General features: G+C 38.6%; 3 protein-coding genes across 6 annotated transcripts; 1 reads left to right on the forward strand and 2 right to left on the reverse strand.

The window, feature by feature from the left end:
* Positions 1–202: 202 nt before the first annotated feature.
* Positions 203–4884, reverse strand: pithd1 (PITH (C-terminal proteasome-interacting domain of thioredoxin-like) domain containing 1). Of its 2 annotated transcripts, none has more exons than XM_017454679.3 (7): positions 4348–4884; positions 3758–3964; positions 1638–1681; positions 1398–1475; positions 1207–1311; positions 981–1089; positions 203–521 (listed from the first exon to the last, which is right to left on the reverse strand). In XM_017454679.3, the coding sequence occupies exons 2-7, from the start codon at positions 3950–3952 to the stop codon at positions 420–422; spliced, it is 633 nt and encodes a 210-aa protein (XP_017310168.1). In that variant the 5' UTR covers positions 3953–3964; positions 4348–4884; the 3' UTR covers positions 203–419. The 2 variants fall into 2 exon arrangements, with proteins under 2 accessions (XP_017310168.1, XP_017310167.1); XM_017454678.3 differs by lacking the exon at positions 4348–4884 and adding an exon at positions 4071–4157.
* A 499-nt stretch (positions 4885–5383) lies between these two features.
* On the reverse strand, positions 5384–14488 carry eloa (elongin A). The gene is made up of 12 exons (XM_017454313.1): positions 14335–14488; positions 13477–13533; positions 12629–12741; positions 11279–11757; positions 10863–11134; positions 10598–10721; positions 10294–10446; positions 8459–8556; positions 8149–8329; positions 6973–7108; positions 6139–6284; positions 5384–6020 (listed from the first exon to the last, which is right to left on the reverse strand). Exons 1-12 carry the CDS (start codon positions 14404–14406, stop codon positions 5959–5961), a joined length of 1893 nt encoding a protein of 630 aa, XP_017309802.1. The 5' UTR covers positions 14407–14488; the 3' UTR covers positions 5384–5958.
* A 1365-nt stretch (positions 14489–15853) lies between these two features.
* On the forward strand, positions 15854–23787 carry klhl43 (kelch-like family member 43). 3 transcript variants are annotated; one of them, XM_017454311.3, is made up of 7 exons: positions 15854–16041; positions 16135–16194; positions 19398–20019; positions 20263–20609; positions 20954–21253; positions 21337–21512; positions 21613–23787. In XM_017454311.3, exons 3-7 carry the CDS (start codon positions 19608–19610, stop codon positions 22358–22360), a joined length of 1983 nt encoding a protein of 660 aa, XP_017309800.1. In that variant the 5' UTR covers positions 15854–16041; positions 16135–16194; positions 19398–19607; the 3' UTR covers positions 22361–23787. The 3 variants fall into 3 exon arrangements, with proteins under 3 accessions (XP_017309800.1, XP_017309799.1, XP_017309801.1); XM_017454310.3 differs by lacking the exon at positions 16135–16194; XM_017454312.3 differs by lacking the exon at positions 16135–16194 and having other exon boundaries at positions 15854–16036.
* Positions 23788–25942: the final 2155 nt, after the last annotated feature.

Here is a 25942-nt window from a genome sequence, read left to right on the forward strand (position 1 = left end):
TGGGAGTTTAATTATAGTCTAAACTCAGGATTGAACCATGGACCCATTTTGGTCTATATAATACCTCATTGTGAATTAAACTCATACCAAACAGACCACTGAATTCCACCAAGAATTCCACTTTCAACATTCTTTTCATATGCACTTGTTTTTAAGGTTGTATCAAACACCATTTACATTAATTCAAAAAGGACATAAAATGTTTTTTTTTCCTCTCTGAATATTTATTAACACACAAAGTTTCAACTGAACAAACCTCCATGATCAAATCACCATTCCTCTTGAAATATGTCCAACACGTTTCTACTCAATGCATTACTCATACTCATAATGTGCAGTAGAATTACTCTCTCATTATTATCAAAATTCAGCCACGTCTATTCTCTCTCAACACCAAAAGCTCAAGATCACATAATTCGTTATGAAATGAAGTGTGTCTGCGGAGTAATAGCTTCCAATTTATGATCTGCTGGATTTGCTGCTGCCTCATAGTTACAGATTGTCACCTCGTGTCTGTGAGCCTGCAAAAAACAAAACAAAACAAAACAAAAAAAAACCCAGCAATTATTAAATAATTTTTAAACCATATTTATTACCACATTAACACCCTTTGTTTGAACACCTGTCCCTTATTATTGTTATTGTCACCCTTTGTTTGAACACCTGTCGTTGCATGTTCAAACATAGGATGCAGTACTGTAAATGTTCGATTTGTCTCCATACATGGAGTACTATAGTACTCCAATGTGAGACCAGTGCTTGTAAAAGAAAATGGATGGAGTTTGATATGGACAAGAGTACATGTAAAATAGCCCTTTCTGGGGGGGAAAAAAAAAAACAAACAAAAAAAAACCATTTTATAACTGACAACAGCACTATTTCCTGCTTGGAATATTTGGCTTTGGTATATTTTTGGATGTAAGCACCAAAACCTATTACTGATTCTTCATTCATTAAGTCTTCTAGACCCTGGTGAATACCTCAGTATATTCTCCCCGAAGTCCAATGTAGTAGATACGAGTAGAATCAGCCCCAAAGTTTCGAGGAATATGAATAGACAAGTGTTCAACATTAGAAAATCGTGCAATCCTGTAAAAAAAGAAAAAGGCCTCAAAATTGGCTATCACACAGGACAAGAGTAAAAATAACTTTTGTATTATCTTTACAAATTATCTTTACAAACTGTGTGCATACTCAGAAACTTACTTAGTTGGATACTCAAGTTCAGCCAATGGATCTCTGTTAAGACGAAATGCTTGCTCTGGCTCTCTACTTACATCATCAAATGACATCTGCAGTATGTTCTTGTATCTGCACAAACAGAGATTAAAATCCACATCAATATAAAAATCGACTGTTTAAGACTCATTTTTAAATTTAAATTATACTTCATTTACAGCCTCATTTCAGCTGGGTGGGACTCATCATCCTCTCCAGAAAGGATTATCCCTTTCAGCTTTACACTTCCAGTAAACCTGACAAAACAGTCAAGACCAGAAATCAAGAGAAGACGAGAGAAAGAAAAGAAAAAAAAGAAAAAAGAAAAAAAAAAAAAAAGGGAAGACAGTCCACACAAATTGGACATAAATTATATGAATGCAGCACTTATATGAGCAAGAGTTGAATCACTGTCTCACGGGATATTGAACAGGAGCTCCTCATCAGCGTCGCTCTCCACAAACTAGAAATAAAACAAAATTATAACGGATAAATCAACTGAACTATTACGCTAACAATATTTTTGTAACAAACACACTGAATGAATTTTTAAAAACATCAGATCAAGGATGATGCTCCTATAACATCAGTGAGTATGTGGAATAACCGTCCCAACAAGCATAATCCTTTTTATTTTATTATTATTCCTTTAGACTTATTTTACTGATATTAAAATCAACCACCATTTTGCACAACCATGTGCATGTTTAAGAACTGTTATTAGTAGTGGGGTGAACTTGACAAGCCTTCACTTCTATGCTAGCATCTGACTGACAGACTGACATACTGGGACATCCACACCTGATTTACTGCATAGTGCAGTATTTTGGGTGGCAGTCAGGTTGATCAAGTGTCTATGGGGAGTGAGGAATCACATACTGCTTCCTAGATCAATAATGAAAAGAAAATAATTAGCGTCAGTGTTTGTTTACTTCAATCATAGGCTACAACCAAACCTGCAAACTATACCAAATAGAATACAACTACAGCTAATATTGCTATATTTGACATATTTTGAATACTTTTAGTTTAGGTGGCGTACTATTTGACTTAAGGCAAGACACTGCAGGTAGAAATGACAGTTTTGGTCATGTGAATAATTGTTCAGGGATTTGGATAAACTGCATCTATAAATGTCTTCTCTTAAATTGTAGCTATAAATATCAAATATTAAAAATAAAAACTCGACAGAAACATGTTTTTTTTCACTGTTTTTTTTCCCTACTTGTACACACAGCATTAGCTAACCTTGGCGCTTTTTTTTTGGCCATTTGCCAAAATCACAGTCATATATCCCTGAAAAACTTGCTTTGTTTAAAAAAATAAATAAATAATAATAAAAAAAATTTTAAAAAACACCATACAGCTCGGACCAATCAAGGCATGAACTCCACAAGTCCTCTGAAGGTGTGCTGTGGTATCTTGAACCAAGATGTTAACAGCGGATCCTTTAAGTTCTGTAAGTTGTGAGGTGGGGCCTCCATGGAACGAACTTGTTTGTCCAGAACATCCCACAGATGCACGATCAGATTGAGATCTGGGGAATTTGGAGGCCAACTCAACACCTTGAACTCTTTCTCATGTTCCTCAAACCATTCCTGAATAATTTTTCCAGTGTTGCAGGGCTCATTATCCTGCTGAAAGAGGCCACTGCCATTAGGGAATACTGTTGCCATGAAGGGGGGTACTTGGTCTGCAACAGTGTTTAGGTAGGTGGTACATGTCAAAGTAACATCCACATGAATACCAGGACCCAAGATTTCCCTACAGAACATTATTCAGAGCATCACACTTCCTCCACCAGCTTGCCCTCTTCCCATATTGCATCCTGGTTCCATCTCTTCCCCACATGAGCGATTCACTTCACCAGTCAGTGAATTTAATGATATAGCACTATATATCTACAACAATCAGCCATATTTTCATAACAGTGGGGTGCTTGAAAAGGGGAACAGTGAGTAAGAAGATACACAGCCAAGAATGCATAGATGAACCATGCTTGCTACCAGCTGCTACACAAAACTAGTACAGCATGACTCATTAAATTAATGAATAAACAATTATTATTTCCCCAAACCTGATGAAATATAAACTGTAATTCTAAAAGAAATTTTATTTGTTTATGTCATAAAACTAAGGTAGAATATAAAAAGCTCTTAAACACCCATTTGATTTCAGGGTCTATACAAATGTGCATTTATTTAATTAGACAAAGCCTTATCCGTTTTAATAAATGCATATCTTTTTACAAAGTATACTTCTAAGAATAATAGTCAACTGGTTAAAATCGATTGTGATATATTGTTTAAAAGAAACCCCCTATTCACTGTGTAGTGTCTTGCCTTAAATTCAGTCCCTACATTAGAGAGCTCTAATGCCCCTTATCCTCTAAGGTTGGGTTGAGATGACACAGCTCTGGAGACACCACAACCGACAGCTTTGGGAGTTTCCTGTTCTAACGCACCAACAATTGATCCAATAACTTTTCACCTCACCAAGTTCTTCATGGAGTAATCACGATGATAAGTCAGTCACGTACCTTCTCCTTATCTGTGCGCTGATCCCATGGTTTGAACACGAGTCTGCCGTCTCCATCTCGACTCTCATTGAGACACTGCAGCTTCTCTATGTCGATGCGTCTGTACAGACCATACTCCACACCCCGCTCGGCGGGTTCATGATCATCTTCACAACACCCGTGACCATGTCCGTGCCCATGCCCGTGTCCAGACATAGCGCATATAATCTGTCAAATCAGTATAAAAAAAGTACTCTCACGCTCTGAAATTAGAATTTAGCTACTTACTGAAACAGTCATTAACATGTGCAGCGACTTCTTTTAACCCACGTACAATAATGCAACGCGCAAAACTCCCCCAAAATATCAAGAACCTATTGCTTCTCTGATTGGACAGTGAGAAGGCGAGTGTAACCAATCGCGAGCAGCGTTTATAGTCGCCTAATTTATACGTAATTGACGTCATATTGGGCGACACCTTGCTGCGTTTAATGTTGTGTTATTAAGCCGTGGCTGTGTCCGAAATCGCGTATTGTGCTTTCTATATAACTGTATATAGAAACTGCTTTTCTATATAATTTCTTTAGGAATAGTATGGTATTTTTTATTACCTTATTGCAGTTGTGCTTCCTGAAATAAATAAATAAAAGTTAAAAACAAGCAAAAAAAGAAATCGCGTACTGTGACAGTTCCTACTGCACGGCCGCTGAAACATTCAGTATTAAACTGGTATATAGTTGTTTTGACATTGGACGTTCGATATTCGCAGATATGCGGAAATTAAGGGACCGTCTCTAAAGTTACATACGACATTGTTAAACATGTTTCTAACTTCAATAGCATTTGAAGGGAATGACTTACAGTCATATAACCAACTGCAAAGTGTTCGTGTAGGTGTCAGCTATAACGCACACCTTTTAGATTTTTGATATGTAACAAACTATTAAATCATATATAAAAATTGCCATGTATTTTATTACTGAGTAGGCCCATACACAAAATACACCATCATTTAAAGCTCAAGAGCATTTCCGCATATCTGCGAATATCGAACGTCCAACGTCAAGCCAACTTTATGCCAGTATGTATTAATCAGTATGCGTGTGTGTAGTATGAATACAATCCCGAACATACTACATCCGCCATGTTAGCATTGTCATGTGACCTTCGACGTCATCATAAAAACAAAAAATCTTAAAGGGACCACCAGATTTTTACAAACGAATTTACTTCAGCATGTTAACACTGTCCACATTAAATTAATAATTCAGTTAACTTTCTTGGTGTGCATATTGCCGTTAGTGCGGTTGCTTTAATCTTGTTGGTCTTGTGAAGATTGTTGCGTTTATGATGACGTCAAAGGTCACATGACAATGCTAACACGGCAGATATAGTATGTCCGGGATTGTATTCATACTACACACACATAGGCCTACTGATTAGTATGTGCTGTCTCAGTACGCGATTTCGGACTCATCCTCTGGGTTTGTTTTAGTGGCGTTTCCTTTATTACAAATCCTGGATTATTTAATAGCCTCACTGAAATGTAATAATATTGAGATTTTCACGAGAATTACTGTTGAAAAAGATTAAACATCGGTTGTCCTACTGACAAAAAAAAGTTGACTCCATGACACAAAAACAACACAAGGGGGAAACGTACATTTTATTAAAAATGTCCATATAACATTTATTAAAATGCATTAAAATTATTATTTTGATCATCGTCCTCAAATTTCATGTGCCCAAATTAAGGGAAACCAGGGCCATAGAATTAAAATAAATAGTCGAGTGGATGTGTTGGGTCCTCATCATCAGCCTAATCCCTCTCACTCTCTCCCACTATATTTATGTTTACATCATTGTGAATGAACTCAAACTGAAACAACAAACACTTACAAACACACTGTTATGGATGTTCTGTCCTCATTAAAAGCAAAATGCAGAGAATTTAGTCTGCAACAGTAATTAAATAACCAAAATGAAAACATAAAATCCAATGTCCCATTGTAGTGTACTGTGATGTAGAATACGCAATTCTTCTGAAAAGAGAGAAATATGACCACATCCTATGGCAAGAAGTGTTTGTTTCTGATCTGCATATCCACAATTAAAATGACAAATAAAATAAAAAAAGAGGAGCGAGGGCATTGCAGCTTTAAGCATTATTTAAACATGAGAATGGACTCAATACCCATGACATTAAAATTTTTCTTTTTCCTTCACCGCCGAGAAAACCTGTTCTTAAAGGCTTTGATAGTTTTAGCCATCATAGGGGCAATTTCTGTGGGGGGAAAAAAAGGAAGAAATTTAGAGACGCCACTCACACTAACATGACTTTATAAATGATCACTGAAATGATGAAAGCATCATATCATCTCATTGATTTTTAGTTTACTCACTTTTGACCTGTGGCTTGTCTCTAGAACTATGGCCAGCACTGCTGCTTGGAGCATGAGAATGAGATGGCTCAGGAGGACTGCTGTAGGAAGACTGGCCATCATCACTCGACTGACTGTAGGAGCTATGTGGCATTGATGGTCTGATTCTGAAATATAGTACTATAATGACATACTTTAAAAAGGTGACATCTAATTTAGTGTACAGTACTCCATAACAGAGCTACATTAGTGTAGATGAATCTATAATAAAGTCCAACACAAATCCATAATGCATCTTAAAATATCAACTATTTTAAAACAGCAAATTTGCATGTCTTTATTATAACTGAGCTTGTGTTATTTGACCAATATCACGCAGTCAGAAGGCCCAAATGATAATATGAATATGGCCTTAACTATATACAAGATACCACAGATGCCAGTTCAAGCACCCTTAATATATCAATTATACATTTAGGCCAATTTAAATATACACACTAAAAACACTGTGGTTTGGTAAGGTGATAACACCTGTGGTATTTTGCAGTGTCTACGAAAGGCATTCTCACACAAACAGACAGTGATGCACTGAATGGGTGCCACTTATACACAATTATTTCATGGTGGAATTTCATTTTTAGCATCTGATTTTGGTACAAAAGACGTTTGCTCTGTCAATGAGAAAAATAAGCTTCTGGCAATATAATTGCTATACATGAGCAGGGATACGATTGTTATGAAGTTGTTAAAGTCGCAATTTTGTAGGCTATTTTGAGCACGACAAATGCAAGATATGTACATTCCGTATGTGTACCTGCATGATTCAGCATGGAAGCTGATGTAGAGTTTACTCACTTGACTGGGATGGGAGCCGCAGCACTAGTACTGGTGCTGGTAGAACCGTTTTTAGTGCCAAACCTCTCCTGCCTCCTCCGAACATCACGAGGGGGCTTAGCAACAGAGTTCACGAAAGCCATCTTTACTTGCCGACCTGTCAGGGGAAGACACGGGTAATTTTTTACATTGGCTGTCAGTTCATTTATCCTTTATATGCTCACCGTTCACTTTATTAGGAATACTTGTACAACTAACTGCACATTCATGCAGTTATCTAAATCAACCAATCATGTGGCAACAGCACAATGCAAAAAATCATGCAGATACAGGTCAAGACCTTCAGTTAAAGTTCACATCAAACATCAGAATGAAGATCTCTATGAGTTTGATCGTGGTGTGGATGCTGGTATTTTATAAATTGCTGCTATCCTGGGATTTTCACACACAACAGGCTTTAGATTTTACACAGAATGATGTGGAAAAACATAAAACATTGAGCGAGCGGCAGTTCTGTGGGTGGAAACGCCTTGCTGAGGTCAGAGGAAAATGGCCAGATTGGTTCCAGCTGCCAGGAAGGATATAGTAACTCAAATAATCACTCTTTACAATCGTAGTGAACAGAAAAGCATCTCAGCATGCATAAAACATCAAACCTTGAGGTGGATGGGCTACAACAGCAGAAGACCACATTGGGTTCCACTCCTGCCAGCCAAGACCAGAAATCTGGGGCTATCATGGGCACAGGCTCACCCAAACTGGACAGTTGTAGATCAGGGGGTAAAAATCACCTGGTCTTTTTCCAGTCTTCAACTGTCTACTTTCTGCATGTCTGTTTCCATGATAGCCATGGGTTAGAGTGGAACCTGATGTGGTCTTCTGCTGTTGTAGAGAATCCACCTCACAGTTTGATGTGTTGTGCGTTCTGAGATGCTTTTCTGCTCACCATGGTTGTAAAGAGAGATTATTTGAGTTACTATAGAATTCCTGTCAACTCAAACCAGTCCGGTTTGAATGTGCAGTTGTACCAGTGTTCCTAATAAAGTGGAGGGTAACTGTAATAAGGTCATGAAAACAACTGTATATGGTAAGTAAGTGTAATTGCAAGGGAAGTACTCATGAGTACAAAGCAGAGTCGATGCACAGTTTCCCTCTTTTTTCATCAGTAAGACCCATGCAGATAGGAAGTGTGAATACCTTTGGGTTTATTGGCATGGGCAGAGCTGATATTCTGTGTGAGCTTGCGCAGGCGCTCCTCCCTTTCATCATGTAAGCGCAGATACAGCTCTCTCCAGGACTCATACTCTTGAGGAGACCCGCGCTTAAAGTCCCGCTGGCAGTGTCGCATCCACAGCTCATCTGATTCTTCTATAAAAGACTTGAGGAAATGTGTACAATGTTATCCCTACATCATTAACCCCTTTCTCCTTCATCTCTAAAAATCGTCATGCATTTTCGGTTGTTTACGTGTGTGTGTGTGTGAACATGCCTTTGTGTATATGCATACCTGGTTACACTGTTCAATGCGGTACAACTGTTCTGGAGTACATCTCTCCAAAACTGGCTCCAATATCTCATAAGGCACACCACCAACTTCATCAATTGCTAAAGAAGAAAACACTTCAACTTCAACAAATGCTGATTTATTTATTTATTTTAACCAGTGGCTGTTATGAAGCATGAGATCTTGTGCAGGAGACTCAATTTGGTTGGCAGACTGTTCTCAACCCAACAGTGAAGCATTGAAAAACCTCATACAGAGAAGTACGCATCAGGACAAAAAAGCTGCACACAACAGACATATTTTGTCTCATGTTTTTGCTACAAAGAGAAGAAGCACATAGCCAAAAACACCCTAATGTAATTATGAGATTTGATTTCAGACCACAGCCCAGGCACGTTTGTTTTCTGCTGGCTTACACTTCTAATGTTTGTGAATTTGCATGATGCAAGTTTATCTACAAGAGCTTGGCATGATGTTAAATGAAACTGCTACCAAAATTAATCGTTACCAATGGAACTGAATTAGAAAGAAGAAAAAATAAAAAAAGAAAAAAACACACACACACACACACACACACCACCCTTACTTGTGCTCCTTTTATATCTACAATAACATGTACTTTCTCCGAGACATGTGAAGCCAGCCAACCACATCTTTTCAAACTGCTGCTCATGCTCATCTACACTCTTCCACATACATGAGCTCACAGACACATAACATTGGCTAATGTTGCTGTAACTGACAGGAGAGAGAGAAAGCCATCCCTATAACCAAAGAACATGGGCAATTTTGCGCCCTTGTCTCCTGAACACAGATGGCTGTGAAATCATCGAGATTTGAACCTGCAAAGGGCAAACACTTTTCTGCTGCACCACTGTTTCGATGAAGACAACAAAGCATGTGTGTAGATCACTCTGGATAAGGGCATCTGCCAGTACTATAATTGTAAATGACAGATTATCTAATTTGAGTTACGCAGCTTTCTATAAAGGGTAAGAAAATCTACTACTGATCAAACAGGAAATTCGTTCAAACATTTCAAATTAAACTTAACACTATGCATCGTTAGGTTTTGAAAGCTGACACAATCTGCAATTTATTTATTTATTTATTTTTCTACATGCAGCCTATGCTTTTTCCACACAGGCTGCTGAGGCTGGAGACATGTGTAATGTCATCATTACATATTCAATGTAGTGAAGCAGCGAACTGTAAAGTAGCTACTAGGTGCAGTTTATTTGAATGCAGTTTTGCAATCTGTATCTCAATTTCAAGTGAAAAAGTGGAGCGTTACGCCTGTAAGCACTGCACTGCTAACAGGATGCCAGCGTGGTTTCCCTTTCTTACTGCTATCATGACTCGGGATCTGCACCACGCCATCTCATTGGTTGCACTTTGATGGGTCAACTGGAAACAGGGTGCATTTGATATAACTGCTGTTATAACAGCCTGTTAATATAATAGGCTGCATTTAATATAACTTTTAAAGCAGTGGCACAGAGTAGGAGCTCAGCAAACCGCAAAGACCTATGAGGCAGTGCCTCTTGGTAAAGTTACAGTTCTCGTTCCACTGGGAAACCAAACTGCTTCAGCAGTCTAAAGTAATCTGTAGTCAACCATGAGTGTAAAAATTCTACCTCACTCACAATTCTCACACTTTTAGTAACCAGTTTATGCTGGTCAGGGTCACGAAGAACCCAGAACCTATCCCGGGGACACTGGGCATGGAGCAGGAATACACCCTGGAAATTTTCCAAGTTTTTTATTTCTGTTTCATTTGTAAACCATCGGTTTGTCCCGCACCCCTACATGTGTCTATTTTTCAGTATGTTACTCACAGTCAATATTGTTCTGCAGAACTCTAATGCACTGCTCATATAGGGTCATCATCTTGGGCAAGCATGAGGTCTTTGAGCCAGAGTACACCACCATTTTGGAGTTGAAACGCCGCCCAGTAAAGCCAGCATCCTCTTCGTCATATGCTATTGGAACTACAGGAAAAAGAAAGAAAAATCCCTGACTCCTGACGAGCACATAAAGACAAAGGTATTTTCAATCATATTTTTCTATTCTGTACACACTGGACAGATTTAAGTTTTCATTAAATAAACATGATGAGGAGACAAAATTAAAGACCCCAACCTTTGCGTCTCTGTGGGGACAGTGGTGTGACGTCTATTGAGGGCAGGGGTCTGTAGTTGGGCTGAATCGCTGGCAGAGGAATGTCAGGTAGAGTGGGCACCACATCAACTATCTGAGGGATAACCTGAAACATGATGAAAATGTCAAACTTATATTCTAACACATAAAAAGCAGGGAAAGTTGTGTTCTCTAGAGAAAAATCATGATCAATGGTGTTTCAACTATTACTCATGTTAGATGTTACCTACTGGCCTAATGACCTCACCTTCCTGCGTTTCTCCGGTACTGTGGGCGTGGATACTGATGCGGTAGATGGCTCAGGACGTTTAAAGCTAGTTCCATTAGCTTTGCTGGACTTGGAGGATACTGAAGCAGCAGGGGTAACAGGCTGAGATGGTCGAGAGAGTTTCTTCTTTTTCTTACTGGGACTAGGTTCATCATATGTCAGAAAGGATTCAAAAGACATGGTAGGAGCTTCAAAGGAATGATCCTCATCATCGTCTCGCTCAGGCTCTGGTTTGTCTCTTTTTTCCCTGCCTGGAAACAGCCACAGAGTCAGGAATGTATTCTATTCTTATGTACCTCATACTTTGCTTAACAAATGTGACATTTATGAAGGACAAAAAACTTAAGTCAATTTACTGTCAAATTAATAGCCAAAGAAATCTCCAAAACACTTACCATCACTGACTCTTTTCTTTTCTTTCCTATTTTCCTGTATGGAGGAGTGATGACTTCGTTTAGAGGATGGGTGTGTCGTGGTTTCTTTCTGTTCCCTATTATCATGGCGATTCTGTGTTTCACTCTGAACCTGAGTGGGGCGACTCCGCCTCTCCTGTTCCCTGGAGGAATGAGAGCCATGTTCTCTGGTTTGCTCCCTATGTGGCTTGCTGTGTCCAATTTGTTTTTGTGGAGGACTAGGTACCGGCTCTTCTACCGGACTCTCATATTCCTCCGAATGATAACCCCCTACATTTCTGTGACTATATTGTTCACTGTAGTGTTGTGGGGAGGGGGAGTAGTCTTGTTGGTATTCTTCTTCATCCTCCTCATCCTCTACAGGTGGAGGTTGTTCTGGTGAAGGTTGTCTGATGCGTTTGTAACCTCTGGCCTTGTCTGGACGTGAGTGGGAGCGTGTCTCTTTAGCGTTACTAGGTTTGCTGAGAGAAAATGATACCACACGATTAATAATGCCTTTAAAGACTGCAACAGTTTTTCAGCTTGAACAGTATTGTATCTCTGTTGCTACAGTACTATGTAGCTCCTCTATCCAAGATTCTGGCAAGCTTAAGAAGTTATGCAATTTTGTATTAAGTCTATATCAGCATCAGCTGCACATCTTTCTATGCTGATACACAACTGTACAAAAGTTTTAGGCACGCTATTTTTTTTTTTAATACAAACTTTGGTATAGATTTTATATTTTCTGATTTCTACATTATCGAGTCAGTACAAAAACATTTTAGATTTCCAAACATTAGTTTTGCAGTACAAAAATAAATGTTACAGAAAAATGTTTGTATTTCTGTAAAGAAAGCAGCATATAACGTAAAAGACCACTTTTCAGACAAAAAAGCAAAACACAATTAAGGCTGCTGGGTTTTGCAGCAAAAATACTAAGCAAGTGCAGCAGTCAAAGTCTCCAGAAGAACCATGGCTGATTCTGCAAAGATGCTCAATAAAACTTACAGCTCATTTACTTATAAAACTGCACTAATTGTACCGGAGACTACTAATCTTTTTTTTTAAATTTTTTTTAAAGCAAATGGTCGTCACACCAAACAATGACTGTTTCATTTACCACTATTTACTGCTCTTTACAGTATTTTTTTTTTAAACGTAGAAACATTTTATTTAATTCGTTTTGAAAGCATTTTGCTTTACAGCATTTCCCTGTATGTGTCTAAGACTTTTACACAGTACTACATGTCAATAGCATCCCGATGCCATGTGGCTCTTTAAGTCCAACTTGCTGTGTTTAGTTAAACATCTCTTGGTCTTCACTCTAAGTTCATATATGTCAGTGCTCACCTATCTGCAGACTGCGGTACCAGCTTCTTCCACTTTGCCACAAGATCCTTTGCTGTCTCCCCAACAATGTTATGTTTGCGCAGAGAATTTACAGTCTTCCCAACACCTGTTTCCTGCAGGTCAGAAGAACACAATTAAGCCAGTTTCACACATGCACATGTATTCAGGAATTCAACAGTATCAAATCAGTAGGAAATGTGAATGCACAATACAGCTGAAAACCCAGTACCTAGTACATTTCCCTATAAATAATGTGCAGGCTCATGTGTGTACAGAAGTAAGTTCACATACTGTACTGGCAAAGGCATGCTGACATTTTAGAGATGGACCAGCGAAAATATTTGCACAAGCCACAACTGAAGCCAAGTCTAAAGCCATTCCAACATGACTAAAAGCTTTGGGTGAGAACCGGGTGTGATGGGGGGTGATACTGGGAGGGGTAGGGGTCATGGGTTATCTAGCAACCAAAATGCTCGAGTAATTAATATAAAACAATATCAGCAAAGGCAAACGTTTTAATGGGCCCATTATGTTATTGTTGTTTACTATACATTTACTGCTGTTCTTCTCTGTTCTGTCCCTAACCCTCTCTCACTTTAAAAAACAAACTGTACTTTCATGTCGACATTGTCGTAGGTTTTGTGTGTGAAAACCCTATTCGTCTGGCATGATAAAAACAATTTTCAATGCATGTTTGTTGAAATCAAACTTCAAAGCACAACCCACAGCATTCGAATGTTTTCGAATAAGCCCTTTATTACATTTATAAAATAACCAAGTGTCTCTTTTGGCAACCATGCTAACCGAAGCGGAAATGAAAACAAAATCATGGTAAAAAATCATCTTACCACGAGAATATCCACCGTCATAGGCAGCTCTCCCAATCTCTTAAGTGTTTTCAACAGCTGGACACAAGAAAAATAAACCACAGATGAATTCATTATGTCAAACAAATACTTCAAAACAACAGGATTCTCACTCAGCAGCTAAGTGAGGTTACTGGCAGCAAAATCTCAAACATTACTTTTAATAATAAAAAATAAATACAGATCATAATTCCTATGTGTAAATTTGTAAAATAATCGTGGAAATGCCAGGTTTCATGAGGCCTGCAAGACACGGACTGTAGTTAGCCAACTTACCAAAACAAAGATCATTTTTATCCACATAGGTTGGCAACGTCACGAGCTTTGAAAGCACAATTTCAGAAATCTCTGGTAAATAAACGGAGACTTTGAGTTCTGACATGTTGAACTTTAGTCTCAGTTTTTCCTGCCTCTGTAAAGCTGCTACAATCTCGTTAGCTTGCTAAATCAGATCATTCACGGCCTGTCTGTTACTGTAAGGTTTTTTTCTTAAAAAAAAAAAAAAAAAAAAAAAATCGATCATCATTTCTCACAGCTCCTACCCAGCACTCGGTCAAAATACGACAAGTCGATTAAACATAGGTTTTTATCATTTACTCAACCATGACAAAACGTATACGCTGGCAAACTCTGCCTAGCACTTCTCTATTTAAAGAGTCCTCATAGTGTCGCACTAAACGTAAACGTAAGCAATATCGGTGGTTAGATCTGAGTTATTGTTATTCGCGGAAACGCTCCTATACATGGATACACATTTTTTTTTTTTTAAAACGGTCGGTTTTGTTTATCTATTTGTGGGCTGCTGCGTGTACGTTACGAGGTTGAATGACTTGGTCCTACCTTACGAGGCTCCTGGTTCTCTGAAAGCCGTGACTGCAACTTCTCCACTGCCTCCAATAGCTCCTCCGCCATGTTTACAGCTGGTACACAGTGAGCGGAAACCACTTCATCCACACAGCGCCTGCTCAGTCTGATCCATGGAGATTCCGGAAATACATCACACTCAGCACAGGCAAGGGACTTATGACGTGAACGTGTATGGCTATGTGGCGTAGCCAGGAATTAATTTCAGGGGGAAGAAAAAAAAAATTATATATATACACATATATATAATATTACACACATATATATATATATATATATATATATATATATATATATATATATATATATATATATATATATATATATATATATATTACACATATATATGTGTGTGTGTGTGTGTGTGTGTGTGTGTATATATATATATATATATATATATATATATATATATATATATATATATATATATATATATATATATATATAAAATCACTGCGTGATCTCCCTGCTGGAAAAAGAAACATCCAAACCATCACAGAAATTATAAACCACCAGATAACCATTAAAACTATTCCCATTACCATTAGTGATCCTTAATGTTATCCACTAGACACAACATGCCATGATGGCAACAAATTACACACAGAGGCCATTACGGTTTCCATTAAAACCAGTACAATTCCCATTATAACCATTAAAAACATTACAAATTCTATGAGGGTTTGTATTGGTTTTTTTGGTTTGTTTGTTGTTTTTGTCAGCAGGGCTGTACAATTAAATCGATAAGACTGACACACACATGCATTTTGGGTGTAATTTAATCATTTAAAGCATAATCTATGGCCAATCGCACCATATTAATAAGTCACTCTGTCAACTCATTTTTGGTAACAAGGATACAGAACATCTCCTGGGAAAATAGCCTGAATGGGACGGGAGGTGGCACCACACACACACACACACACACACTCACTCACTCAGTCCTAGGGGCAATTTATTTTAGTCAATCCACCCACCCACGTGGCATGTTTTAAAGAGATTAGAGGAAACCAGAAAACCCAGAGAAAACCCACCCACACAGACATGCATGGGGTAGAACATGCACAGAAACTGCACACAGTCACCCAAGCTCTTCAATATCAATGTTACCTTTAATAATTTTGACCATCTATATGTTGTTTCCCAATGTTGAGCTCTATTATCAATGCCTTGTTTAAAAAATGTAAAAACATATAGTATTTCACTTAACTAGTTTACCCCAAAACAAATAGTAGGTCTTAAGTGTCACTACAGATCTGATCTGAAGATGAATGATTACAACTGTGACAGCGTCCCACATTTTATAGAGACCATGTTCAGTCTCCAGCAAAAACCCATGAGCACAGCATGTTGGCATGGCTGAAGAAAACTGCAATGCCCACCTCCTTTCCATTTCAGGCTCAAGGCCTGGATGTGTGCTATGTTTGGTGGGGAGGGGCAGCTAGCTGTATATGGAGATGTAGGTCCAGGTGGAGCTCAGGCCTTGGGGTTAATGTGACGTAGCTTAGTTAGGAAGTTCTCTTCCTCAGGCTTGTAAGTGGACAGTGCTCTGACAGACAGACAGAGGACACAAGGATATAGCACCACAGAAGAAGAAGAAAACAGAAAAGGATTTTGTTAAGAATGGTAAAAAGAGAGAGCAAAGAAAGAGAACAGAGTGATAAAGAGAGCTGGAAAAGTAAGGTAAAGCATTTTTTGTCTTTAGACATGTGTGTCTGCTTGCCTTCATTAGACAGTACAAGGATAAGTAATCATTTATAATATTACATTTAATAGGTCTTGCTTGGGGAGCGAGAGAAAAATGACTTGTTCCGGTAGAATTGTACATTTGAAAAAGTAAGTTTCGAAAATGAATGTAAAGAATTTACAAACCTATGAATCTTTGTTATCTTAAACAAGAAACAAAGTAAATTGGTCTTAGTTTGGGTTAAACCTATTTTGCCAAGGCTCTAACCACCATAAAAACGTTGGACTGCCATGCATTACAGCGTAAACATATATCGGGATCAAAATAAACTCAGGAAGGTTGTCTAAATTTAAATGGCCAGAGCCTGTGTTGAAAACAGTGAGGGGGGACTTGTTATTCCTCTCATTTTGAGGTCACAGCATGTTTTCGAGTCTCTATAAATAACAGGCTGAGATAGGAGAAGGCATGCTGTGGCTTAGGGTGGTGGGCAATAGGCCTACAATCAGAAGCCAAGCGTTGCACATGACAGCTGCCTGGTATCACTAAACCACCTTCAGTAACTACTTTTCATCTCACTTTACCCTCATAATTCTTCTCTGTCATTCCCTTTTTCAATCCCATCATTGCATGTTCCTTCCTCTGCCAGGCCTATCAGTCCTTATTTCACTTATCACTTAAATGTGTCTCATAAATAGTAACATTTCAGAATCAGGTGCTAATCCAGGGAAACTAGCACCCGAGAAATACCTTGTGGTTGCAATATAAATCTATCTATTTAACCTGAGAGTGCAATTTAGTGGTGCATATTCTTATTTAATTGTCTTAATCAGTTGCTATTTTTCTCCATCAGCTATGCAATGTGGCTTAGCTTAAGTTCCTTTCACAAATTAGACCTAGACTTTTAATAACCTCCCAGCATCCACGAGTGAGTTCAGTTACATTCTGCATAACTATGTACCCTTCATATTAGCTTCACTGTAGTTACTGAATAATATTTTTAAAAAAAAAAAAATATATATATATATATATATATATATATATATATATATATATATATATATATATATATTTAACTGAATAATGAGCCGACACAAAAATCTACATCAGATACTTAACTTCCAAACTTCAACCTTTGTTAACCCCCATGCTGCTGCCTGTGTCAGTCACCAAATTTCCTTTTCTTTATTCTCTTCTTCTCATTTAGCCGTATTTCGGCTTAGTACGTAGTTGGTCTCAGTGTAAGTATGCTGTAATGTGTCAGATGGGGATGGAATACAAAGTGTAATTGTGTAATTCTGGCCACAGTTCCATGATTTGGGACATAGTTTTACTCTCTGACATCTTCATTCTCCTCTCTCTCTCTGATTGTGGTTGTATATTTGCCAAATGCCGTAAATTTAAATGTAAATGTATATTTGTATGATGGCTCTAAGTGTCCTTCACACCGTTCAGAGAAAGCAGCAGCTGTGGTGTTATGTGAGACAGCACTGACAGGCTGTACCCATGTAACATGTGCTATGACAGTTAGGATGGTGCAATCCACTGACAGCATTCACCCAAACAACTCAGTGATTATAAAACTGAGAAAATGGAATGTACAAGACAAATTCATAAAATTTTAAATCTTAAAACCAATTTTTTTTGGAATAGCTAACATAAAATCAGTGTTTGGTTGTTTTTTTTGTTTTTTTTTAAAGTACACACTGTGTACATACAGAATATTAAGAAAGCCCATGAATAATATTAATCATAAAGTGCTTTAGTAAGTACATTATTAAAGAGAGGTAGTTATACATATTTTAACTGCACACTAAACTATGGTTAAAGATTATTAAAGACATGGAAGGAATTTAATCTGTCCTGAACTTAAAAGTTGGATTTAAAAAAAAAGAAAAATAAAGTGATTTATTAGTCATATTAGTCACTGATTGATTTTTTGATGGTAGTTTTGCTCACCCAGTCCGCCTGGTCTCATCCACGACGACATCTGTCTCTTGATAAAAACTTATACTGCTCCTACAAGTGTAAAAAAAAAATCACAATAGATAATTCTAAAATTATACCATACTGAACATAGGGTTTATCTTTGCTGTGTGCCTAGTGTATACCTGTATACTGTAGGTCCAGATCAACAGACAGGAGACAGTGATTACTGAAAAGAAAGGAACTGATGGACAAACTCTTAAGACATTTATGTGAATTTTCTCATTAATTTCCCTCTCATTTTCTTATAGTACATGCTATGTACCACTTATGCACCATGATATGTACCATAATAATACATTTAAGTGAGTCTGTGTCTGTGCAAGAGATGGGCTCCTACAAACATATGTGTACCTGAATTTAAAAAAAAACAAACAAACTGATAGACCTTTGTGTAATGATAGAATGAGGAGTGGAGGGAGAGCCAAGGGAATCAGAGGGGGATTTCACAGGGGAGCGTGGAAGAGGCAGATGGCAGTGATAGGGTAATTTAAGCAGTTCAGCTCCAGCCATGCTCTCCTGTGGTTTTATATTTTTTTAGATAGTTACTTGATTGCACCTGGGTATCATACTCCAACTAGGTGTGTGTGTGTGAGCTTAGGTGTACACAAACAGGATTTTGCTCTTGGTGTTATTGACAATTACAATAATACAAATTACAAGTGTGCCATTATTATTTAAGTTATACAAAAGAAAGAGAATGTGTGGGTAGTTATATTATATATAAAAGGATATTTGCACCTGTGTGCATGTACTTTATATTTAGCGTTCAGTTACAAAATTCAAAGTGGCAATGCAGAAAAAGGCTAGAATCAAATGCATAAAAAATGACATCTTACCAAATGAAGACATCTTAGCATCGAGTATTTCCTATTATAAGATTAAAATTAACCAACTATATGGTTATTAAACCTATTTCTAGACATTTTCTAGTCTTGTACAGTATTGGCAGACAATTCTTTTAATTTTAATTTTGCTTTTAGAAAGAAGCAAACTAATCTGCGAATAGAATAAGAAAATGTATGGCTTGAAATGTAAATATAAAAGCATCTAAACAGGCTGGTGTTATATTGTATAAAAATCTTATATTGATTTATAATAATCTCATAATAAGTAATATGAGATGAATTTGCCCATATTCAAGATATTTTCACTTACTAAGATATCATTTATTGCAGTGTAAGACAGCATACATGTTAGAATGTAATGAACAGTATGTAATTCTGATAACTCCCTCCTCAAGACCACATGCAGTTGCAAATCACCCTTGTTCCAAGTTCAAGAATGATGTATTACAAGTATGCTGTAGTCTAGGCATGTCATGTTCTGCAGTCTTTTTGTAATGCTACCATAATATGTTTCTTCCTAGGTTTTGTGTGCTGTGTGAAAACCCTCCACCCACCTCACCAATTTTCAGTCGGTTGTTAATCAGTCAAAAATCATTAAAACCTTAACAAAACACCTAAAAATACTCTAAAATTATTACCATATTTTTGACAGAATATCACTACTGTGAATTCGAAATCACTGCCATCAGTATCTAACATAGATAACCAAAAAAACTAGCCCATCTGTCATCATGGCCCCCAAGAAGAAGGTGCCCCATCCCAAAAAGACAACTACAGAGCCAGCACAGTTGGAGACTGAGGTAGTGGTCCCTGAGACAGGGGTAAAAAAACTAGAAATGCCCCTCAGCATTGAGCAGTTGAATCGTCTCAATGAAATGACCCTGCCACCAGTGATTCGGCCTGGAGAGAGGGGTTTTGGCCTGGGCGGGGAAATGACTCGTCCCCTACATGGATCCGCTCTTCTGGAGGAGCTGAGCCGTATGAGACAGGAGCGCTTCCTCACTGACCTGGAGCTGGCTTGCAAGACTAAGGCCTTCGATGTCCACAAGCTGGTCATATCCTCTGTCAGCCAGTACTTGCGGGAAGTTCTAGCCAAGGACCCCAGCCTCAAGCGCTTGGAGTTGCCTACCCTATCACCTTTAGGTAAATGGCATAATATCTGCAGTTTTTTATGTATGGTCATCACTGACATTGCATTAGATTTAGCATAGTTTCACTAAAACCACCAACATCATCAATTATGATATAAACTCTACATACATGTTGACCAAATTCATGATAACACTTAATGGGTAAATCTACCAATTTCAGGATTTTTAAGAAAAGTCCTCAGTCTAAATGGCATTTTATGCCACATAAATTAATCAATTCATAATCTACCCTCAGGTCTAGCCAATGTGATCACCTTTGCTTATCTTGGCCGTGTGCACATGTCTCTCTACACTATTGGCTGTACTGTATCTGCGGCCTGCACCCTGCAAATCCCCCACCTCCTCCAGATGTGCATGGACTTCCTGATGTCAGAGTTAAATGTGCACACCTGTGTGTATGTGTGGAACATTGGAGCCGCTTACAGCCTGGGCCCTGTGCGGGACTCTGCACGTCGCTTTGTGATGGAAAACTTTGCCCAGTTTGCAGAGACACCCCAGTTTACTCAGCTCACCCTAGAACAGATCACAGCTTTTCTGCAGGATGACAATCTTATCTTGCCTTCAGAGGTCACCACCTTCCAGGTAGGATCACACCAAACATAAATGCTTTCTACTGTCCCAGCTACTTATAGCCATATTGGAGCTGCTATATTATACAGTATATATCAATGCTGTATATACCATTGGGGAAGACAGGACAGGTGGGAAAGGAAGGGATTCACAGACCCTGAGGAGGGCCTAATTACAGTATGTGTCTGATACAGAAGTATTTTAAAAATAGCAGTAAATATAAATACTTACATACTTTATATAGAAATAAAATTAGTGTAAAGTGAGATGATGGAATCCTAAATGCTATATGTGAAATTACAGTCAAGTGTGATACTCAATGTGGAGCTCTATCTATAACCTTGCTTTGGATCCAGGTGGCCATGAAGTGGCTGGACTTTGATCCAAAGAGGCAGGCTCATGCTTATGACGTACTGTCTCATGTACGGTTCGAGACTATCGCTGCCAGTGAGCTGGTCAGGGAGATTCAGCCTGTTGCTCGCATGATGCAGGATCCTCAGTGCCACCGTCTACTGGTGGATGCCATGAACTACCATTTGCTACCATACCAGCAGAACACACTACAATCCCGCCGCACGAAGGTCCGAGGTAGCCAGACTGTTCTGCTAACCATTGGTGGACGCCCCTCCCTTACTGAGCGTGCCCTGAGTCGAGAAGTAAGCCTTTCATACACAACTGCTTCTGCTAATCTGTGTAGTTTCTCATATACTCATTTCTCTTATTCATATTTTGTCTCTAGGTACTATGGAGAGACTCTCGTGATAGAGTTGCCACATGGCGCCATCTTTCCCAGCTTCCTGCTAAAAGTTTTAACCAGTGTGTAGCTGTGATTGATGGTTTCCTGTATGTGGCAGGAGGAGAGGACCAGAACGATGCTCGAAACCAGGCCAAACACGCTGTCAGCACTCTGTGCAGGTACACTTTAGATTGCAATGTGTTGTAAAGCATTCATATAGGAAATAATTTGGACTAAAATGACCTCAACCTGACTTCCTCACTATGCACCACTCCCCAGATATGACCCTCGCTTTAACACGTGGCTGCACCTGAGTAGCATGCGTCAGCGTCGCACTCACTTTAGCCTTGTGGCCACAAATGGGCGCCTTTATGCAATTGGTGGCCGTAATACTGATGGCTTGCTGGCCACCACAGAGAGCTACTTGCCCTCCACCAACAGCTGGCAGCTCCGCACTCCCATGGACTTGCCACGCTGCTGCCATGCCAGTGCTGTCCTACCCTCTGGAGACATCCTAGTGACCGGTGGCTATGTCAACTGTGCCTACTCTCGCTCTGTGGCCAGCTACAATGTGCAGACCGACACCTGGAGTGAGCAGGCACAACTGGAGATGCCTCGTGGCTGGCACTGCTCCACCACATTGGGTGATAAAGTTTATGTGGTGGGTGGCAGCCGGCTGGGCCCAAGTGGAGAGCGTGTGGATGTGCTGATCACCGAGGTATTCTCGCCTGAGAATGGCCAGTGGAGCAGGGTTGCCTCCTTGCCCTTAGGAGTAAGCACGGCTGGTCTGGCATCACTTGGTGACCAGCTATATCTTGTGGGTGGATGGAATGAAGCTGAGAAGCGCTATAAGTCAGCAGTGCAGCGCTATGACCCAGGTACCGACAGCTGGTCAGCTGGGGAAGAGCTGCCCGAGCCCACAGTGGGAGTATCCTGCTGCGCTCTGGCACTCCCCCCACGTCACACTTCACGCAAACATCGTAACACTCCCAACCATGAAGAACAGGGTTCATGCATGACTGCATGAGGGATGGAGGGAGGGAGGAAAGAATAAGGCCAAGATTAGTAGTGAGGGGGAGAGAGAAAGAGAACAACAGAGAAGGGGTGGGCAGTTACGAGCCAGGGAGGATTCAACATTTAAAGGAAGGAGATGGAATGGTAGAACTCCATAGGGATGTTAGGGAGTTTAGTGTAGAATAGGGCCCAATTATTAACAGTGTGACAATGTCTAGGCAATCATAACTACTGAGTGCATGGGACAAACATTTGAGTAAGTGAATGGGTAAGGCCGTGTGGGTATACACGCAAGTGTTAGAATGAGTTTTAGAAATTCATTGCAAATTATCACCTTGCAATCACAAATGCAAATTGTTTTACTAAAATAATATATATCCATCTCAGTATATCTATTACTCTATTACATATTTATTGTAGTCTAATTATTTATCAAAATTTTATCATACCAAGATCACCTCAAGGACTAAAAAGAAGAAAATAGTAATAACTAATTTTTCATTAATTCATACTGAGTAACCACTTTATCAGGGTCGTGGTGAAACCAGAGGCTATCTTGGAAACACTGGGCACGAGGTGGGAATACACCCTGGATGGTACTGCAGTCCCTCACAGTGCCCCATGCACACACATACATTTTTAAAAATCATATATATGTATGTATGTATATATATATATATATATATATATATATATATATATATATATAGAGAGAGAGAGAGAGAGAGAGAGAGAGAGAGAGAGAGAGAGAGAGAGAGAGAGTTGGTCAATGGCTGGACACTGTTCCCTCAGACATATTAACAGAAAATATGCCCTTGAGCTTCTTGGAAATCAATTATTCCCCAAACTAAAATAAAACAAACAAACAAACAAAAACCCACAAATATATATAATTGAGTGCAAATGTTTGCATCTCCTATTTCTATGTGGAAAAACAAAAACATGTTACTGTGTATCTACAAAGATAGAATTCCAAGATGGTAAAAATGAAATGCCAGTATGTTCTACAAAAAGATAGTCAACAACTCAAAACTGTAGCTAATAATTTGCAATGATGACCCATGGATTAATAATACCATTTCCTCTTCTCTGGATCTGCATGCATCTGCATTTCTAGTGATATCACAGACTCCATTCAACTGTATACAGAACCCAACTATCTTCCTAAGAGAACCAGTGAACATCCTAGAGAGTGAATGCTGTTCCAGACATAGAGAGAATTTTGAAAAGTGAAATTAAAGCAAGAAGAAGTGTCATTGATAATGTGGATAGTTTCATTTAGGTACAATGTTCCCTTTATAATGTGGTCACCAGCTGATTAAGGCTTATGCTTTGTGCTGAATGGAGACATAATAATGTAGATGTTGCTAATGGTGCAGAGGGCACTAATTCTCTAGTATAGGATTTCACTTGAATAAAGCCAAACTGATCAAAGCATAACATGTCTCGTGTTATCTTTACAACCCAAAACTACTCTGAGATTATAAATTAGTCACTTTAAATCTGACTGATCTAATGGTGGAACAAGCACTGAAAGCCTTAATAATAAATAACTATAAATAATAATAAATCAAGATTCATTTTAGGGTTTGCCATATAATATCCAGTTTGCCTCTATCTACACTCTAAATAAACTATTTGGGTTATTTTTAACCCAACGGCTGAGTAAATATAGGACAAAACACATTTTGGGTTAAATTAACCCATAAAGTTGGGTTGTTAATTTTATATCATAAATGGGTTAATATTTTTAGAGTTATTTTTACCCTTTGAAAATGTCAAATATACCACATTATAAAAAATATGCCAACATGGTATCTCCTTTATGAACACAAGATTTTGTCACAATCACAATCCACCAACCCACCAAGCAGACTCTCATTTTCATTTACTGTATATTCACGCTGCAAGTTCAGCAATATGGCTCCTAGCGCCCTGTGTTTGAACATTAGTGATTTAATTCATGACTTATGAATCAATGACAATGTTAAATTTCTCCAGAATTTTCGTTACCGAATAGCTGATTGGAGAAGTTGCTTATACATTAATATAAGCAGATCCCATATTAGAAAGAAGTGTTTTGCAACCTGGAGCTGCTGCAAACCCAAATCAAGAATATGTTGCTTTATTGAATGCAATAAAATCCCAAAGGAAAGAACAGACCCATGTACTCCGTGTTATCCCGAGAGAAACTCTCTGGAATACACCTGCAGGATCAGCAAAAACAAACTTCACCCACTGGTTATGGAGAGACAAACTGATTCATCTGCAGCTTTGAACAGGCATGGCAAATATCACGAGGCTCTTTTTACTCAAGTTGTCAACTTGCTTGCATTGTGTGTTGATCACAATCACAAGTCAGTGTACAACAAACTGCAGTTGGTCACAGATTTTACTGTCATTTTTTGTCCAGTTCTTTTGGCATTTTGCCTGGGTGTAGTTGAATATTCCTTTTGACTTCAGTGCCATCGGGTAACAGGAAAAAAACAACAGGAGCAGTCCAAGGAGCAGATTTTAAAGTCAACTATCAGCTCTACAGACCATGAAAGAATGGAAATAGACAGGAATACCTATTTTAACCTCAAAATCTGAATAATTTAAGGGATGAATTACAGGCCCAACAAAATGTTTAAGAGGTACAATTGTGTTTTTTTTTTGTTTGTTTTTTTAATAAATAGCAGTACAACATCAGTAACCTGATGAACCACTGCTAGTTCTGAGTAATGGACTCGTTCATTGAAAGAGGTATGTTCAAAATAATAGCAGTGTGGAGTTTAATTAGACAATTCATTCTTTCTGTGAAAAAACAGGTGTCATTAAGTGTCCTTTATTAAGGAAGAAGGGAGGCTAATGTTTCACACATTGGTATAAAATATACTTCCTTCTGAATTGCTAAGTAAAATGGGCCGTTCCAAATATTGTTCAAAGGAACAATGTCATTTGACTCAAACATTGATTGGAAAGGGGAAAACGTATAAAGAAGTGCAGAAAAGTATAGGACGCGCAGCTAAAATGATCTCACATGCTTTAAAATGGCAACAAAAACTCGAAACATGCTGAAGAAAATGAGCAACTGTTAAAACGGATCGAAGAATAGTCAGAGTGGCAAAGATTCAGCCAATCATCTTCTCCATAAAGATCGAAGACGATCTAAAATCACCTGTAAGTATTGTTACAGTCAGAAGACATTTGATCAAAGTTATCAGCAAGAAGCCCCCGTAAAGCACCATTGTTGAAAAAAAACACCATGTGCAGAATCGGTTAAAATTTGCCAAGGAACACATCGATTGGCCCAAAGAGAAATGGCGTGACATTTTGTCCACTGATGAGAGTAAAATTATTATTTTTGGGTCTAGTGGTTATCAACAGTACATCAGGTGACCCCCAGTTACTAAATTCAAACCACAGTACACTGTGAACACAGTGAAGCATGGTGCCACAAAAATCATGGTATGGGGATGTTTTTCATACTACGGTGTTAGGCCTATTTATCATATACCAGGGGTCATGGATCAGTTTGAATACATCAAAATACTTCCCCTGAAATGGGTGTTTCAACAAGACAACGACCCCAAACACACGAGTAAGCAAGCAA

The sequence above is a fragment of the Ictalurus punctatus genome, chromosome 24 (genome assembly GCF_001660625.3).
Source record: "Ictalurus punctatus breed USDA103 chromosome 24, Coco_2.0, whole genome shotgun sequence".
NCBI classification, from domain to species: Eukaryota; Metazoa; Chordata; class Actinopteri; order Siluriformes; family Ictaluridae; genus Ictalurus; species Ictalurus punctatus.